Below are 18,439 nucleotides of genomic sequence, written 5' to 3' on the forward strand. Positions count from 1 at the left end.
ACTAGACGAAAGTTCAAGGCAGACACGCCTACGCTTTCACCTTGGGCTCCCTGTGCCCACCACCATGACTGCCCTGGGTGGTTACAGCACTCATTCCTAGCTCTTAAACCCAGTAAGGGATGCCTGGGTGGCTCAGCAGTTGAGCATCTGCCTTTGGCCCAGGGTGTGGTTCTGGAGACCCAGGACTGAGTCCGGTATCACGCTCCCTGCATGGATCCTGCTTCTCTCTGCCTGTGTGTCTGTCTGTCTGTCTGTCTCTGTCTCCCATGAATAAATAAATAAAATCTTAAAAAAAATAAAATCAACCCAGTAAGACCCTGTCAAAGGACCTCGGGCCCCACCCCTCTGAAATCCTCTGTCCCAGCAGGTTCCCATATATGGATTTGCAGACTTGCTTGCTGTCGCTCACTGGATGTCTCTGGATGCAAGTGACACATAAATCAGGGTGAAGGGGTGAAGTGGCTAGGAAGATGAACCAGGGGGCAAGCGCCCTGTCACTAAACTCTTCACAATTTTTGTGAACAAGTATGCTGGGCAAAAGCAGAAGGCTTTATTCTGTGTTTCTGGTCCTCTCAACTCGCTTAGGGATTTCTTAAGACAAGCTTGTTCTCTCCTCTCAGGAGGATGCTGGGCTTACATTTTTCTCCCAGGGCTGAGAGCAGAGGGAAGCACTCAGGGCTCCCTTCTCTCCCACCTTCTCTTCTGTTACTGGCAAAAAAAAAAAAAAAAAAAAAAAAAACAAACCACAAACAAACAAACAAAAGGCACTGGTTGTGGGCTAAAGGCTATGGCCTTAGCCTGGACTCCAGTTGCTCTGAGAGTATCCATCCCCTATCTGGGGAGCCCCAGGTGCCAGGACATCACTGCTGACGCAGAGTCTACAGGCTAGGACATGTTATAACATTTTCAGGTTAACATTCATACCTATCGTTGAATTCTCCTAATTCCATGAGCTGGGTACTAGTATCATTCTCATTTTGTCAGTAAGAACACAGAAGCACAGAGAGGTGAAGTCGTCCAAGATCACATACCAAAGAGGTGGGTGAGCTGGAATTCAAACCTGGTAGCCTTGCTCCACATTTTTTAACCACCACTCAATGAGTACTGACTCCAATCTTTGGGAGGCTTTTCGGGGGTGTGGGGCTGTCCCCCCATAGCATTATGACTGCTTGCTTCCCTAACTCACACCTTGAGTAAAGGAACAAGGGAGATGAACTAAGTGAGGAAGATGGCTGGGAAAGATGTCCACAGCTACTTTCTCTCAAAATTCTGATTTAAATAAACAAAGCACAAAAATCCAATCCAAAATATTCACAGTTAGTGAGCAAAGAAGGAAAAAGGGCATACATGAAGGGAAAGGGTATAACCCAATAAATTAAAAAAAAAAAAATTGGTGCTTGAGAAATAGAAAATTCTGGAGTGCAGTGGAGAGGCTGCTGCCCACAGGTCCTCAGAGCCACATGGGTACGTTAGCACAGGGAAATGAACTAACTCTCTCTGCCAGGATGGTGAGCCAGCAGCCGAACCTCAAGACGGAGGCCCATGCCAAGAAGTTGTGGCCCAAGTCCAAGACGGAGAAGCTGAGAGTGAGGCTCGGTCAGCGCCAAGTTCACTCATGTTTCTTCAGCAAGCTTCTTACCTTTAGTCCTGAGAGGTGAATGAAGAGCCAGACCCTGCTATCCAGAGTTCCCCAGCCCCAGCCCCCAGAGCGAGAGAGCTAGAAACACAGACAGGTGGGCTCCCGGGTCGTGAGCTCGGTAGCCAGGGCCACTGACACAATGGGTGACCTGAGATGGTAAACCTCCCTGCTTACCTTCTTCAAATCCATCCCGGAATGAGCCTGAGCGGCTCATGGTTCTGCTCTTCTCATCCAGGGACATGGAGCTATTCCGGAATCGGCTATCGGTGTAGGGGTCATACTGCCCATCGGCATTGGAGAGGCTGTGAGTCCTCAGCATGGTTGGGTTGGACAAGCTCATCTGGGTGACGGTGGTGGGACTCGCTGGAAAGAAAGGAAGGGAATTGAAAGGTTGGAAAAATTCATGCCTCTGTTCAAATCCCAGATGGGGACGACAAGGGGACTGCTTAGTATCGCCCATATCAGTTCCTGCCAACTTCCCTCCCTTGTCTGTTTGCTAGAAGGTTGTCACATCAGCATCTGAATAACACGCTGAGAGCTAAAAATAAGGGAGGAAAGGTGGGTCACTTCCAAAGCAAGGCTCTCGGCCTCAGCTTTCCAACTTGGCACGTTCTGACAAGCTGGTGTCACCTTCCAGGCATGAGCTAATTACTCCCTGGGCTCATCTGGGACAACTCCCTCTAAAGGCAAAGCCTAAAATAGTCCAACGGGGCTTTTGATCAGATGGGAAGCATTTGTGCATGACAAGAAACTCCTGCCTCAAAGAGCTACGGCTGGGAAAGAACAATGTGAACACAGGTCGCACGGCCTCCAGTGGTTCATGCTTGGTGACAGTGCCTAAAGAGGTCCAGCACCAAGGGGCACGTCCACCGTGGCCCAAATAGGCTTTTCAATGACAACCTTGTCCATTTCAGTAACATAGAGTATTCCCAACAGCATCCACGGAGTTAATTAAAAGGCAAAGTTAAGCCTTGATTACAAGTCACACCTGTCCTTACAGATCTCCTGTTCAGGGGCACCTGGGTGGCTCAGTGGTTGAGAGTCTGCCTTTGGCTCAGATCATGATCCCGAGGTCTTGGGATCGAGTCCCCCATCGGGCTCCCTGCAGGGAGCCTGGTTCTCCCTCTGCCTGTGTCTCTGCCTCTCTCTCTGTGTCTCTCATGAGTAAATAAATAAGTAAATCTTAAAAAAAAAAAAAAATTAAAAAAAGACCTCCCGCTTATTATTTACAATATTCAGAAAAGGCTGCCCCTCTAAAGAGAAAGACAAGAGTGAGCACGGTTTTGTTGCCCCTGCATCAGTCTTTGGAGATGCAGTGCCCATCCTTCCCGGTGATGCTAGCCAGGAACGAGCTTTCCTTTTTCCAACTACATAGAGTACTCAGTACCTGATTGTTGTCAGTTTTTAACGCGGTTTCATATAAAGCTTTGGGTTGTTCTCTCTCACCCTGTTTATGAGTCTGTGTGGGTGTGTTTGTGTCTCTAAAAGAGAATCCATTAACATGTCAGCAGCAGCTGTGTTACAAACTCTTTTCCTTTCCCCACTGTGCCAGTCAAAGCATCATGTCAGTAGGAGGCATTTCCAAGAATACTTGTTCACTCACAACCTGATCTCTGTTTTCCAGCTTAATGGAGCAATGCGGGTGACCAGACACGGGATATGCTACTACTCTGTCAGATGTGAACTTACGTCTTCAGAGGTCCTAGAAACAGAATACGTTCCTCTCAAAAATGGAGTGGTATAGGGATCCCTGGGTGGCTCAGCGGTTGAGCGTCTGCCTTCAGCCCAGGGCGTGATCCTGGGGTCCTGGGATCGAGTCCCGCATCAGATTCCCTGCATGGAGCCTGCTTCTCCCTCTGCCTGTGTCTCTGCCTCTCTCTCCGTGTCTTTCATGAATAAATAAAAAAGATCTTAAAGGAAAAAAAAAAAATGGAGTGGTTGGCTCTTCGCAATAACCCTACCTGTATCAGCCACGTAAATAAATTACTGATTAGAATACCAAAATCTTTTCTATTTTCTCTCTTTCCTTTGCTGTCAATCTCCTATAATCATATTACATTGCTGAGGGCTGATCAGATCCTGAGAGTGATGGGACCATATGTGGATGGCCAAAGGCCTCCTTCAGGTTAACCTCTGCCCGTGGAGCTGATGCACACAGCTAAAGCTAACGATCGGTGGCTACTCACCAAGCTGCGAAAAGTTGAATCTCGTTCCGGAGGGAGACGTCACGCTGGAGCCAGAGGAAAAGGGGGAATTGGCGGCGGTGTCCTGCAAGCCTCCCGCGGAGTGGGACCGTAACCATTCTTTAGCGTCTTCTTGTGTGCGAAGCTGGGAGGTGGGCGCATACCTGCACGGGCAGAAATGACGCTGGGATTAACTATGCACAGCGCGTATGAAAATGAACTCCGTGGAGCTGATGATCAATAGACAAATATATATATATAATACAGATCCAAAGATGATGTTAAAAAAAAAAAAATCACATCACTACACATCCTGAAACTTAGGAAGTTTCTCCAAACCCTTGTTTTGCTACTTGGGCCGCCTTTGGGGAAAACTGCAATTGCTTTCAGTTTGGAAGGAATACATAAAGGGAGCAAGATCAGTAAATGCTCAAAGGAGCCGTCCCTGGGCGTTTCTGGAACATGTTGATTCATGACAGTGTCATTTCAAAGCCCCCATCTTGACAGGACTGAAGCAACAAAGGAGCTGCTGTCAGAGCTTTGAGGAAGTTTTCATTAGATAGCTCAGGGCATCTGCAACCTCGAGCGCAACTAAGTGGCCGTGGGTATCCCAGCATATCAGAAACCAGACGTGACCAAAGGCGTGAGGATACCGATGCCTACAGTGTTTGCTGTAGTAAGTCTCCATAAAAAGAGCCCTGCATCCCGGGGCACTACAGAAGTCACGGGGCCCACCTCCTCACTGAGTGTGTAACGTGTCTGGTAATGATGTACTGAATGTCTCCAATGTGCTGGGTGCCTTCCCAGACCTCTCGCCAACACCTCCCACCCCCCCAGCAACGCAGAGGCTGTTATTCCCATTTTCCATAAAGAAGGGGAGGGCCTGCCTCAAATCACGTGCTGAGATTTCAACCCATTTTGTGTCTAATTCCAAAATCCATTCTCTTCTCATCGTGCCCACAGGCAGCATCTCAAATTTCCCAAGTGTGCAGTGGCCAGAGTGCCCTTGGACTTATACACAGATCACCGTGGGGCGACTACTGATTATGGAGACAGAGGGATTCTTTTGACTCAAGAAAGAGCTCTTGGCATCATGGCATAGGACATGAATGTGTCGGGGAGCTAGAAGGGAGAGGCAGAGGGAGGGGGGCAAAAAATGTTTCTCTCTTAACTGTTTTTGCTACAGGTGATGGACAGACAACTTTCTAGGCCACATCGGTTGCATAAAGATAGCCTAGCACGTATCTCTATTCTGAAATTTCAAAAAACAATTTTAAAATGCCAGAGCTATGGGATGCCTGGGTGGCTCAGCGGTTGAACGTCTGCCTTTGACTCAGGGTGTGGTCCCAGTCCAGGGATCGAGTCCCACATCGGGCTCCCTATGAGGAGCCTGCTTCTCCCTCTATGTCTCTGCCGCTCTCTCTGTGTGTCTCTTTGAATAGATAAATAAATAAAATCTTAAAAAAGAAAGAAAAGCCAGGGCTACATCATTTTGATAGAACAGATCTACTGCAAAAATTAAAAATATATATATATGTGTGTGTGTGTATATACATACATATATATGAAATTGCAAAATGTTACTATTTAGAGGGGTTAGTTAACTTCCTCTCAGGAAGCGGGGCGGCGGCAGTGTCAAACTCATCGTGAGAGTGGCCATGATCTAAGTATTAGCATGGGTGCTGACAAGAAGCCGTCACAGGCATGAAGAAAACTGTTAGCACAAAAGGCCTTGCCAACTCCCCCCTTCTAGGGCCACAGTACTGAACTTCCTCCCATAGGACGTCTTGTTGGGGGATTTTCAATACTTTTATTCTTAGATTCTCAGAATTGGCTTTACTCGAGTTCCTACTGAAAGGCAGCATTGATACCTACCTCGCATTATGGTTCAAAACACTCTCAGCCTTAAGAGCTGCAAATTATTAACTACAGACACACATGACAGCAATGATACATTTCATTCCAAGTTTTTGTTTTGTTTTGTTTCGTTTTTTTTTTTTTTTTTTTTTTTTGCAAAAGCACTTAATGCTCGGTGCAGGGTGAAGCAAATGCTACAAAGAACGAGGTGTCTCAAGAGCAGGAGAAATGACAGCTGCAGCCATCATACAGTAGGACCATGGGGCAGGCGTTAGAACTGGAGTGCCTCTGGTTGGAGAAGTGAAGGAGATGGGATGAGCAATGGTGACTTACAGCATCTTGTTTAACCAGGACTCGCACCAAAAAAAAAAAAAAACAAACAAACAAAAAAAAACATGAGCCATGACTTAACGAGGATGAATGGAAGGACCTTCCTTCCTGGTGGTCTTTTCTTCCTTTACACCAAAGCCAATCACACCCATGTCTTGTCAGCCACCAAAAACCGACGTGGTTTTCGATGAGAGTATTTAGGAGGTGCAAAGCATCTGCCTTTAGCAATTTTCAGTGGCCCGAAAAGTTAAATATTTCCCAATTTGGGGGAAACATTTCTCCCCTTTGCCCTTATCCTGGCTAACCAACATGCTGTAGGTCATGTCCTTTCTTTAGAAGACAGCGTGAACAGGATGGCCATAGTGAAGTGAAGAGCTCATCGATTAAAGCCGCTGGCCCCAGGAGTAGCAGTAACCGCTCTCTGGGCTTGCCCAGGGGTGTTCTTCATGAGATGGTTTTCACTACAGTAAGCCTGAGAAAGCACAGCCTCTGCTCAAGCAAAAAAGCCAACAGATGGAGCAATGAGAATGAGAGGGTGCCGGGGGCGGGGGGAGCCATCGTTCAGAGGGTCCTGCTGCGGTGGCCAAAGCGGGGACCCCAGCCCAGCCCAGCCCGAACCCCCACCAGCCATGAGAGTCACGCAGCCAAGCCCCAAAGCCACACCAGATGGCACGGATGGAAGGAGGAAACGCAGATACCTGAGTCCTTTTTTAGGCAAAGTGTTCCTATCAAGGTGCGGGTCACTGTAGGAAAGTCAAAACAAAAATGAGAACTTGAGAGAAGCACAGGGAAAGCAGGCAAGGTAAGGAGGGAAAGGCTGAGGGGCCGGAGACCTGGAGCAAGAGACTCACTGCACCAGGGAGTGCGCCCCTACCCAGCTGCGCATGCAACACATCCATATCCACGGAAAACAGGAGGGACCTGATCCTGGGCCTGGCTGGCGCCAGTGCCTACCTTAGCCCGAGTACCAGGAGGCCTCAGCCATCCACTGGGCCCCAACTCTTCCTCCTCCCTTGCCACGGGGGCAAAGGAAAAACTCAGGGGCTGCCCCAGGTCAAAGCAGAGCCCACACCTTCTGCTGCCCGGCCACCCACCCTCGTACCAACACCGCTGCTCCTCGGAGAGGGCGAGGCCAGGTTCCCTGAACCCCCAACTCTGGCCTATCCCCAAATGCCACTGATGATGACTTCAAGTGAGAGAAGGGACTTGTTGGAGGGTTTCAAGAGGCCAGCACCCTGCATATTTGGAATTCATCTGTAACAAAGCGAATTCCAGGTCCCTTAGTTTGGTGTAGCCAGGAGCTGAGCCCTGGGCCCGAGTCGGGGCACGTCACAACTTGCTGGCTGATAAAGTCAAGGCATCTGGATTTCCAAAGAACAAGGGTTGAAAGGGTTGGTCTGTGAATCTGACAAAACCAGAGTTTTTGCTGTTGACAGGGTGAAGAGGATTTTCATTAATTTTTTTTTTTTCCTAGCATGAGACAACATCTGGTTATTATGTTTGGCCAAGCTGTGGCTCTCCGACCAACTGAAGGTCGGGCTCCATCTCTGAGGCCCACCCACAGGGCAGCTAGGGGCAAGCAAGACTCTTAATCTCTAAAGCCTCAACACTCCACATAACCTTTTCCATTAGCGTTACAGGAAATGGGCACACGGAACACAACAGCCCGCAAGACGCAACAGCCAAACTGCAGGAAAGGACTCTGGATGGGAAAAGAGCCAGCTGCGTGGGGAGCAGGGGTGGGGGAGACAAAGGTGAGGGCCAGGCACCGCACAGTGGGTGGCAGGTGGGTTCTGGGCCGGGAGGGAGAGGGGAGAGATGGGGGGGCGGTGGGAAGCCGGGGAGCAGGAGCATGCCACAGGAAGGCAGAGATGCAAGTGAGGGCCCCCGCATCCCAGTGCAAGCGGCTGAGCTTCCTTCCCATGCTGGGGAGGGCGAGGCCAGCCGGACGCCACCGCTCCCAGGGCTTCAGCGGACAGTGGCACAAGACCCTCACTGGCATGTCTGGGGTCACAGGGTACACCAGAGCCACGAACACAAGCAGAAGCCTCAGGCCGACAGCCTCACACAAGACGTCTGGCTTGACACGGATGGGCAGAGGAACCCAGAGGCTCGGTGGGGTCCCCGGCCTGCGACGTCATTACCTGTCCTGTTTCCTGGGCAGAGTACTTCTGCAGAACTTAGGGCTAGCAGCAGGGGAAGAGAGAGGGCTAGAAGTCCAGGCAGGTAGGAAATAAGAAAAGGAACATTAAATGGGAAGCAAGGGGAGGTGTCGTCACACACAACGATTAGAACATTCTGCTCATTCCCAGTGCGGATCCCGGCGTTCTCGCCTACGTGGAGAAACTAGACACGGACCACGCTGCGGTGAAATCGGAGGCTGCTTTCGGTTCCTCGATGTCCCATCACTCTGGCTGGCGGCCCTTCCGTAGGAGGGGGTCTGCCCTGGTGACCACCAAGTCTACCCGCCTGCCTAAAAGCTCTCCTGCCTCCCCCTCCGGGGCCCCGGCCGGCCGCCTACTCTGCCCGCACCGTGACAGGGGGGAAGGGAAGCAAGCAGCTGGTGAGCCAACAGGATAAATCGGAAGGACCTCAGAGGAGGAAGGCCATTTCCGATGGGAGGATTGCATCCGCCCCCCCAGGAGACCTCCAGCAGCTCCAAGCGCCGAGAATAACCACATGGGAAGAGGTCAAGGGGGAGGAGAGCCGAGCTGGATCCCACCCCAAACTGGCTTCCCCGCGGAAAGAGGCCAGAGAGAGAGAGCCATCTCCCAGGCAGAGGTGGATGAACACCTGGGACGCCTAACGTGACCCTCGGCCTTCTGGAAGGCGGTCCCTCTGGGGGGTCCAAGCGCGCGGCACCAACCTTTCCGACAGTGTGGTCTTCACGCTGTTGGTTCTGACGAAGGGAGTCAGGGAGTCGTCTTTAGAGGAGGCGATGAGGCCCGTGGAGGAATTGTGGCTCAGCCCCCCTCCGCTGCTGAGGGAGATGTCAATGGACTCGCAGCTGGTGTGCAGGCTGCTGACGGACTGGAAGCCCAAGCCGTCCTTGCTGACGGCGGACGAGCTGCTGGCGTTGGTGCCCCATGTGAGGCTGTTGGAAGGGCCCGAGTGGGCGGAGCTGGGGCTGGAGGCTAGAGGAGACTGGTTCATCTCCACATTCTTACTGTAGAGCGGGCTGCTGCTCCCGCTGCTCAGGACGCCGCTGCCCGAGGGGGACTCTAGGTTACCTTGCTGGGTCGAGGTGGCGTGCGGATTGGAGATCACCACGGAGTTTTTCATGCTTTCTGCTGTGGCAATGGGCACTTGCTTGTTAGGCTTCCCACCAAAGAGTCTGTGAAGAGACAAAGGGTTGGGCAAGTTGAACGGCCGGCGATGAGACGTGTGGAGCTGTTACAGTATGGGGGGGGCAGGTACAGGCGCACTGGGAATCCTGGGGACGGGGCACGTAATGGGGTTCCACTGGGGATGGCCACCAGGCAGGGGCCCGCACAGCGGCGTATCACAAGGCTCCAGCGCCAAGTTCTAGGCTGCAGCCGAGACCCCGGGGGCAGCGCAGATTAATTTTCTATAGGCCTAGCCATGGTGGTCCTGCCTCCCTTTATTTCCATAGAGTAACCAGAAAATTGACCCGGCCTGGGAAATATCTAGAGGAAAAAAGAGCTGTCTTAATCATCTTTGTATCCGAAACCCCGGGGTGTGAAGCAAGCAGTTTATGACAGTTCAATCCCAAGGGTTTTGGCTGCTTTGGTCCCTAAGGAGGACATGAACAATCGAGAACATGAGTCTAGGTCTGGATGGGGCCTGGGAAAAGTTAGCTTTCACAGATTTCTCCTCCAGTGAATGCCCACCTACCTGAAAGATGGGAGGCTAGTGCTATCCGAGGATCTACACAGAAATCCTGCTGGGGTCACAAGATGTTAAGAGTAGACACCTTGTGGGACTACTCAGCGGTTGAGCATCTGCCTTCGGCTCAGGGCGTGATCCTGGGGTCCTGGGATCGAGTCCTACCTCGGGCTCCCCCAAGGAGCCTGCTTCTCCCTCTGCCTGTGTCTCTGCCTCTCTCTTTGTCTCTCTGTGTCTCTCATGAATAAATAAAATCTTAAAAAAAAATAGAGTCCTTGGGTCTTGGAAACAGAAATGTCATTCCATGTCATCGCCCCCTGCCGATGACCAAAACCAGATGATGTCAAAAATCAGAGAATGGCCCACGTGTCTCTCTCTTCCACGTGCTCTTTCTGGTAAGAACAGCAGAATGGTCTAAAAGTCAAAGGGCGGGTACACGCTCTCGTAATGCAAGTGATCCCCTCCACCAAGGCCTCGTGGAACGTCTATCTCTGCAGTGATGAAATGACTACATATTATGGCAGGCAGGCTGCCTTGCACCAGCTACTTGACGGCGTGGTTTTCTCTGGGGGGTCCTTACGAATCCCAATATCATAAGAACAAACACACACATGATCAACCCTCAGTACAATATCTGGTGAGAGATTAGAAAACGTTTTTTGCCTGATGACAACCAGAGAATGAGATATCCCCTCGTATACTCTTGGCTCTGGCATGCTTGCATACTTCCAGTAACAGGAACCTCACCACTTGTGAGGGCGACTTACTCCATCGTCAAGCACTTCCAATCATTGGGAAACCAAAATCTGATCTCCCCTCTTCATTTTTACTCGTCGCCCCTAATTCTCTTTCATGTAATTACACAGAAAAAAGCCCAATGTTTTGTCTACTAGTCCTTCAAATCATTTGAGGAGAGCTATCCCTTCCTCTAATGTTTCTCTTCTCTGTACTAATGCACAGAGAGAAAATTGAGAATACCTCTTAATGATTTAGGAAAAATGTAATTAACAGGAATTGGCCGAAAGTTTGCTCAATGTCGAGCCTAAGAATCTGCATGCATTTTCAAGTATCCTATTATAGTAGCCTGAGGGTCTAGTAAAATACCTTTGTAGTTACTAAAGGAAATCTATAATACCAAACAGAGAATATTATATATCATACTCGAGGCAAGAAGCAGAGAAAATGTTCATTTACAAGGCAATCTGTTAAAATAACAAAGAGCAGCCCAAGAGGACCTTTCCCTGAAAAAATAATCATTACTGAAATTCTAATAATCAAGTCTAGACAAAGAACAGTGAACCGCTTCATTACACCTTTCACATGGCATGCTTCTTCTGAAGTTTTTTCAGACATTCCTATTCACCCCCAAATATGTACGTGTGCACATAACTTTTATTTTTCACTACTTAATTTTCTATCCAGGACTTACATTCTTTCCTAAGACATTTCCTGGGGGCACCTGGGTGGCTCAGTGGTTGACCGTCTGCCTTTGGCTCAGGTCGTGATCCCAGAGCCCTGGGATCGAGTCTCCCTATGTCTCTGCCTCTCTCTGTGTGTCTCTCATGAATAAATAAATAAAATCTTAAAAAAAAAAAAAAAAAAAGACATTTCCTGGGAAGGGAAGATAAGCTCTGTCCTATGCAGCTGGAAGTTTGAGGATGGTCCAGCAGATATTATAATGAGATAGGAGAAGCAAGCACAAAACTCATGCACGTTTAAAAAGGAACTGTTTAAAAAATTATAATATTTTCACGTACAAATTTCCATTCAGTGTGGAAGGGTGGGAAAGTGCATTTTTAAGGGAATAAGAAATTAATTTCTCTTTTTTTCAGAAACACTTCTGCTTTAAAAGGTATGTGTGTGGGGGGGGTAAAAAAAGCTAAAATTTCAGAAACAAACTTGGAATTAAACATGTAATATCGGACACCTGGGTGGCTCAGTGGTTGAGCATCTGCCTTCGGCTCAGGTCGTGATCCTGGGATTCAAGATCGAGTCCCACATTGGGCTCCCTGCGAAGAGCCTGCTTCTCCCTCTGTCTCTGCTTCTCTCTGTGTCTCTCATGAATAAATAAATAAATCTTTATAAAAAAAGACAAAACCATGTAATGTGGGAGCATAGTGGGCCAAGTTCTCTGGCTGGCATAATGATGAAGAATCTCAGCCACAGGGATCCTCAGGTGGCTCAGCAGTTTAGTACCTGCCTTCAGCCCAGGGCATGATTCCAGGGTTCTGGGATCAAGTCCCGCATCAGCCTCCCTGCATGGAGCCTGCTTCTCCCTCTGCTTGTGTCTCTGCCTCTCTCTGTGTGTCTCTCATGAATTAATAAATAAAATCTTAAAAAAAAAAAAAAAAGAATCTCAGCCACAGAACTAATAAGATAAGGAGGGGGAAAAAATCCTGTCTTCCCCTCATATACCTACCCGGGTCTAGCGGTATATTAACATCTCATCTTGGACGGTAGCTGGCTTAGATTGAGCACCTGCTATGGGTCAGATATGGAAACCGAAACAGAATTGTTAAGAAAGATACATGGTGGCTAATTAAGGTGGATCCTGGATTCGAACTCAGGGTGACTGATTCAGACACTTAGGTTTCTCATCCCAACTTGGGAAGAGAATCATCTGACTACAAAATTGCTGGCAGGGTCTGACCAAACAGAAGTGGAGAGAAACAGAGGCTGTTTTCACCAAGGAGCAAAAAGTTAGCTCAGGATGTCATTCCACGTACGCCAGTTGTGCTCGGCACCATCTACGCACTCACCTGCGGAGCGTGGGAGAGGCCACATCGGGGTACTTAGCCCCTGGCTGCAGAGTAGCTTGGGCCGCACTGGACATGGGCTGGGCGGCCGGGTTCACCTTCACAGAGTTACAGGAAGCCACGCTCTCGTTGTCGGAAGAGATGCCTTTCTCCTTATCCGTCTGGTTGACCAGACCAGGCAGAGAGCTGCCCAGGGCCGTCTTGGAAGGCTCCCTCAGCTTGGGCACCGGCAGGCCCGCCGACTTACTGCTGATGTTGGAATCTATGCTGCTGGTACTCGATCTGTTCCCAGCCCCGTTCCGGCTGGTGGACTTACTGGGCCTTGGCAAACTCCGGTACTGCAGGTTTGTCCGGGAGCTGAGAGCCAGATACCCATCATCCTGATTCTGAGCCCCGTCCATGCTCGTCTTCCGGCCAGTAGACCGACCGACCAGCGCAGACGACTTTGGGATTTTGCCCAGCGTGGCTGACCTGCTGGTGACAGTGGCCCCACTGGCTGTGATCATGGCCAGCCCAGCGGCCGAACCACTCTGCTTCTTGAACCCAAAACTGTTGACATTGGCAGTGGGTGTCCTGGAACTGCTGGAGAGGGGCTTTTTGGACTCGTCGCCACTGCTGCGGCCTGCATCTGACGGGGAGCGCTTCACCTGGGAGGCTTTGGGAGACAGCCTTCCTTTCTCAGACACCTTTGCATCATCTGTTTTTCCTGAGAGAGAAAGCAGCAAGGTTAGCCTGCAAACCAAGAAGCCAGCTCGTACAGCTCCATCTGCTTAAAATCCTCCCCTCCTCCAAAGAGGTGGTTCACTTTTTATCCTTGGGGAAAGCAGTAGCTCTGGGAGGCAAAGGAAAGAGCTTTTCATAAAGATAATCCCGTCTACTACTGTCACCGTGAGCCTTCTAGGAGATGTCAGTGATTCCACTTACTCATTTGCAAAGCAGTCTCAATTTACCCAGAACAAAGCAAAGCCAGCCAATCACAGAAAAGTTTGGGAAAGAGATCCTGCCTTTTACTGCCCTTTCTTCCTCCTCTGTCCACTAAAAAGCTGTCCTTAACATTTTCAGGGGGCACCCCTGCCTTCCTGCAAAAACGCTACCCTTGCTCACACGCATCCCTAAATCGTGGACCATGCTAACTCTACATAAAGGCAGCTTGTAAACTCGTGTCCTTAAAACGCCTGCACGTAGGTGCACTGGCTCTTCCTCAGCCCACGGTCAAAGCAACGCAGGTCCTCGGCCCCTGAACCATCCTCAGAGTCCGAGGTCTGCACACTCATTCCCGGCTGGGAAAAGGTAGGGAGGGGAGCCTTTCCGAAAGCTAGTTAGGAGCAGAGTGCAAACTCCAAGTAGAGAGGTATCTGAGGGGACTTTAGGGGACTTAAGTGCCTGTGGGTTTTGGTCTGCAGACCGACAAATGCGGACGTGAGGCGGCGCAGCCTCTTACTCACCGGTTCCCGGGGTCTTGAGCGCACCTGCTGGGGCAGCCGCCTTGGTCCTCGGCATGGTGATGCCCACCTGAGCTGTCATGCCTCGCCGCCACGAGCCCGTCTGCGAGATGACCGAATTCTTCTTGCCCGACGTGCTTTTGTCAGACTCGTCGGACACGTCCGAGGGATTCCGTCTCCACTTAGACCCTGGCTCCATCTTTATGCCGCTGTCTGAGCCTCCGTCTGACTTCTTGACGTCATCGCCCGACCACAGGGAACCCCTCTCCACCTGTGAGTGCTTCTCAGCGTCGGTCTGCGGATGAGACTCTGGATTAGTCCTTTCGGAGTCCCAGGCCCGGGGCCCCGCAGCCCAGGCCGGGAACGCCGATTCGATGACAGGTAACTACTCGCAAAACGTCTGGGCCTCTACGGGCTGCTGATCTTGCAAGAAAGCCGGAGTTTTCTGGTTCAAGGCAAGTACAGAGTATAAGCGGGTCCTGGAAGGGAGGGAGGGTGGGAGAGAGCAGGAGGGGCCAGGGCACAAAGGGGGACAGAGCCCCTGGGTGGGCGGGGTGGGGAGAAACGTGAGCAGAGGTGGCAAGAATTCAGCCACCAGCTCTCTGCCACTTGGCCACAAGCGTCTCTAACTCCGGAGACCTGTCTTCATCCAGCCTCCAGCCTCCTGGCCTGTTTCCCTTTGTTCTGCTGTCTCCCTATCACTCCACCCGCAGCAAGATCTTTGAATATAGCACAGCGCCCCAGTCTAACACACCGACCGAGCAAGCGAGGGTGGCTGCTAGTTCCACGGTGATCAGGGAGGGAGGGAGGACGGGAGGGAGGGAGGGAAGGAGAAAGAGAGAGAGGCTGGCAGGAAACAAATCCTCAAAAGCCACGTCCCCCCCAGGGCTAAAGCCAGAGGTGCCTGCTTCCACCCCGCTCCATTTATACGCCACTGCATTCGTTGCTCCTCTTGTGGGATTTTGTTCAGACAGGGATATAATTAGCTGGCTTTCTTTGGAAGAGCCCTGACCTGCAGGCCGTGGAACCCAGGAGGGGACAGAAGCATGATGTTAATGATTCACTGCAGTGAAAAGGCACAAAGCTAACCAGAATGCTTTGGGGGCCTCCCCAGGGGGTTGAGGCCCCGTGTCAGGGGATGCCAGTCTCGGGAGAACCAGTGCAGTGAGTGTGGTGGGTGGGAGTCAGCAACACTTTAGGGTGGCCACGCGGAGTTTCAAGTCCTGTATTTGCCGACCTAACTACCAACAGTGGGCAATGCCAGCAGGGCAAGAAACCAGAGTGATTACCGGGCAAGAATGGGGCCTGATGCCTTTCACCCAAGAGTTAGCGGGACCTATGCCTTCCTCTGTGGGTATACCGCCGAATGGGACAAAGCTGAACGCAGACAAGCAGCCCCAGTTGAATAACCTGTCGCCACCGTGGCCTCTCTCTCCTTCTAAATTCCACTCCTCCATCGCAGTCCCCTAATGGGTGCCTTCGCTTGTGTGGTCATTCAAACACAGAGTTCCCTCGGGGGATGAGGCACCAGAAATAGGATGGGACAAAGCACTCCCCGACTGGGGGAAGCTCCCCCATTCAGGTCTGGCAAGGGACACAGGCAGGGTGTCCCCCCATCTGAACACAGAGCAGGAGCCCCCTCAAGGCTTGATGCGTAAAGGAGGGAACCAATGAACACATGCCTTTCAAGCTACAGCGCGCTTCAGCAAGACGATCTCTGATCCTGACCACTCTGGTCAAGGAGCCTAACGACAATCTCAGTTTTACAGATGAGCTGAGGCTAGTTAGCCACTCCCTGTCCCAACCAGAATCTCCTCAAAGCCCCCTGTCTGCCAGGCGCCATGCTGGAAGGTCTCAGGATCTGCAGGTGAGATGAAGTCCCATCCCTTTTGGGGTTTATGATCCGGTGAAAGAGGCAGAGGTTGGATAAATAAATACAAATAAATGAGTAATTGTGAATTATGAAGAATTCTTGAAGAATAAGAATAAGGGGTAGGAGAAAGAAAAACATTGATGTAATTTAGCTGATGACGAGGAGGATGGGGTCGGTGGTCAGGTAAGGAAGGCCTTTTTGAGGAAGTGCCTTGAAGAGTGAGAAGAAACTTACTGTGGAGAGTTTAGGGAAGAGCATATGCAAAGGCCCTGAAGCAGGAAAGAGATTGGCTTTGGAAGTATTCAGTCCACCAATATTTACTGGGTGCCCCTATATGCCAGGCAGACTTATGGGGGGGGGGCTGGGAATACTATAATGAATAGGAACAAGTACAAGTCACTACCTTCCTGGAGCTTATGTTCAAGCACATTCTGACACATTCCAACACACTCCAGGAGTACGGGAAACTTAGCACGCCACCACATTCCGGGTTCCCGTATTAGCTATTCTTCGCATGTTCCCATACCTTATTTTCCCTAATCAAACTGTAGTGATGCTAAGAGTAGTGGCAATGACAACTAGTGTTTACTAAGCACTTACTATGTGCTAGGTACTGGGCCAAAGGAAGTGCTTTTCATGGATCCTTTAATCCTCACCAAAAATCCATGAGGAAGTTAGAGTTCATAGACTCCATTCTACATAAGAAAACTGAGGCACAGAATATAGAAAACAGGGAATGCCTGGGTGGCTGAGCAGTTGAGCATCTTCCTTCAGCTCAGGGTGTGATCCCAGGGTCCCGGGATCGAGTCCCACATCGGGCTCCCTGCATGGAGCCTGCTTCTCCCTCTGCCTGTGTCTCTGCCTTTCTCTGTGTCTCTCATGAATAAATAAATAAAATCTTTGAAAAAAAATAGAAGCCAGGACACTGCCCTCTTCGTGCCCACATGCCCTGCAGATCAAGAAGCTAAACTGGCTCAAGTATCAACTGTAGTCATCACAGAAGTGACTATTGGCATCAGCATCATCACCTGCCACTTCTCTTGCTAGGGAGGCGCCGTGTCCTGCACACATTACTGGATCATCTAACCCTCTGAGCTTGTACTATAATCCATACTTTAGAGACAAGGAAAGTAAGTTGCCTAATGTCACAAGCAGCAGCACCAAGCAGGTGAGCAGAAGGGGCGCCCCTCCCTGCCCGCAGCCAAACCCTAACCCTGCATCAGCCCAACATCCAGGGAACATCTAGAGAGCTCCAGGCTCCCCCGAGGCCACACAGGACGGGAATCCTTGCCACAGGATTCAGAAATTTGCTTGAGTAAGCAAAAATTAAACTCACATGGAATGTGTGTTTCTCACTCCTCCCCCTGTATATTATAAACTTCACAGGCAGTGAAAATGAAAGGAATTTTGATATATGCTTCTCTGTACCTTGGCACCTGGAATGGAATCTTCCACAGACTAAAAGGAAATACTGAATGACCAAGGACATGAATGGATAGATGATGACGTGGGGGAGAGAGAGGTGTTTAACTCCTCTGGCACTAACACACTGCCCTAGAAATAAAATGCTGCAAAATATAAAATGAACTGCAAAATACATTAAGAATGGTCAAGCCTTGGTTACTGACATGAATGGAGGAAGGAGGCAGAGGGACAGGTAATCCAGAGGAAGGAAGGAAGGAAGAGAGGAGGGAGGGAAGGAGGGAGGGAGGAAGAGAGAAAAAAAGAAACTTGTGAGTACCTACTGGGAATGAGACACACATTCAGGTAATGTGTTTCCACGTCACTACCACACTCATCCTTCCAGACACATCTGATTCCCGTGATTTTACGGACCAGGAGGCAGAAGCTTGAAGAGGCTGATTGGCTTATCCAAGGAGGCCACAGAACCAGGAGCTCAACCCCGACTGCATTTTTTTTTTTTAAAGATTTTATTTATTTATTCATGAGACACAGAGAGAGAGGCAGAGACACAGGCAGAGGGAGAAGCAGGCTCCCTGCGGGGAGAATGATGCGGGACTCGATCTCAGGACCCCGGGGTCACGACCTGAGCCAAAGGCAGGTGCTCCACCGCTGAGCTCCCCAGGGATCCCCTCCACCCAGACTTCATTCAGAGTCTTCACCTTCTCCCTGCCTCCCTGCCTCGGCCGCCCAACTCCCAGTCCCCAAGGGGGGTCCGGCAAGGGGCCGTTGCACCTCCCGCAGGGACATCCTCTGCCCAGCCGAGGAGCAGTGATCGGAGGCCAGATGGCAGAGCCCTGGGCATGGGTGTCCCCCCCCGAGGGCACCCTTAGTGCCCCTCAACACCCTGGGGGAGGACAGTCACTCACAGACAAAGGGGACTTTCACCCCTGGAGGACCGCTCCTCTGCCAGCCGCTCGGCTCACCAGGCTGCTCCTTAGGCTTCGGGACCACAACCCCCCAGTCCTTGGAGGGGTTTCCTCTTAGCTGATCCTCAGCAGCTTTTCCAGAACGCCGACCTGGCCAGGCCACCTGTCCTCAACTGCTCTCAG

The 18,439-nt window shown here is 50.7% G+C and overlaps 1 protein-coding gene across 9 annotated transcripts in view; it reads right to left on the bottom strand.

Moving 5' to 3' along the window:
- The window catches only part of NAV2 (neuron navigator 2), a 724,598-nt gene that overhangs the window by 58,527 nt on the left and 647,632 nt on the right, over positions 1–18,439 (bottom strand). For 8 of the 9 annotated variants that reach the window (XM_055317510.1, XM_055317508.1, XM_055317516.1 and 5 more), the window contains 7 exons: positions 14,057–14,348; positions 12,615–13,317; positions 8,876–9,343; positions 8,154–8,219; positions 6,708–6,752; positions 3,826–3,986; positions 1,814–2,002 (listed from right to left, as the gene is read on the bottom strand). In XM_055317510.1, the coding sequence (XP_055173485.1) occupies positions 1,814–2,002; positions 3,826–3,986; positions 6,708–6,752; positions 8,154–8,219; positions 8,876–9,343; positions 12,615–13,317; positions 14,057–14,348 (1,924 nt within the window). The remainder of the gene's footprint in view (positions 1–1,813; positions 2,003–3,825; positions 3,987–6,707; positions 6,753–8,153; positions 8,220–8,875; positions 9,344–12,614; positions 13,318–14,056; positions 14,349–18,439) is intronic. The other variant, XM_055317509.1, reaches the window with a different exon arrangement.

This window comes from Nyctereutes procyonoides, unplaced genomic scaffold, assembly GCF_905146905.1.
Source record: "Nyctereutes procyonoides isolate TBG_1078 unplaced genomic scaffold, NYPRO_anot_genome, whole genome shotgun sequence".
In the NCBI taxonomy this organism is placed as follows: domain Eukaryota; kingdom Metazoa; phylum Chordata; class Mammalia; order Carnivora; family Canidae; genus Nyctereutes; species Nyctereutes procyonoides.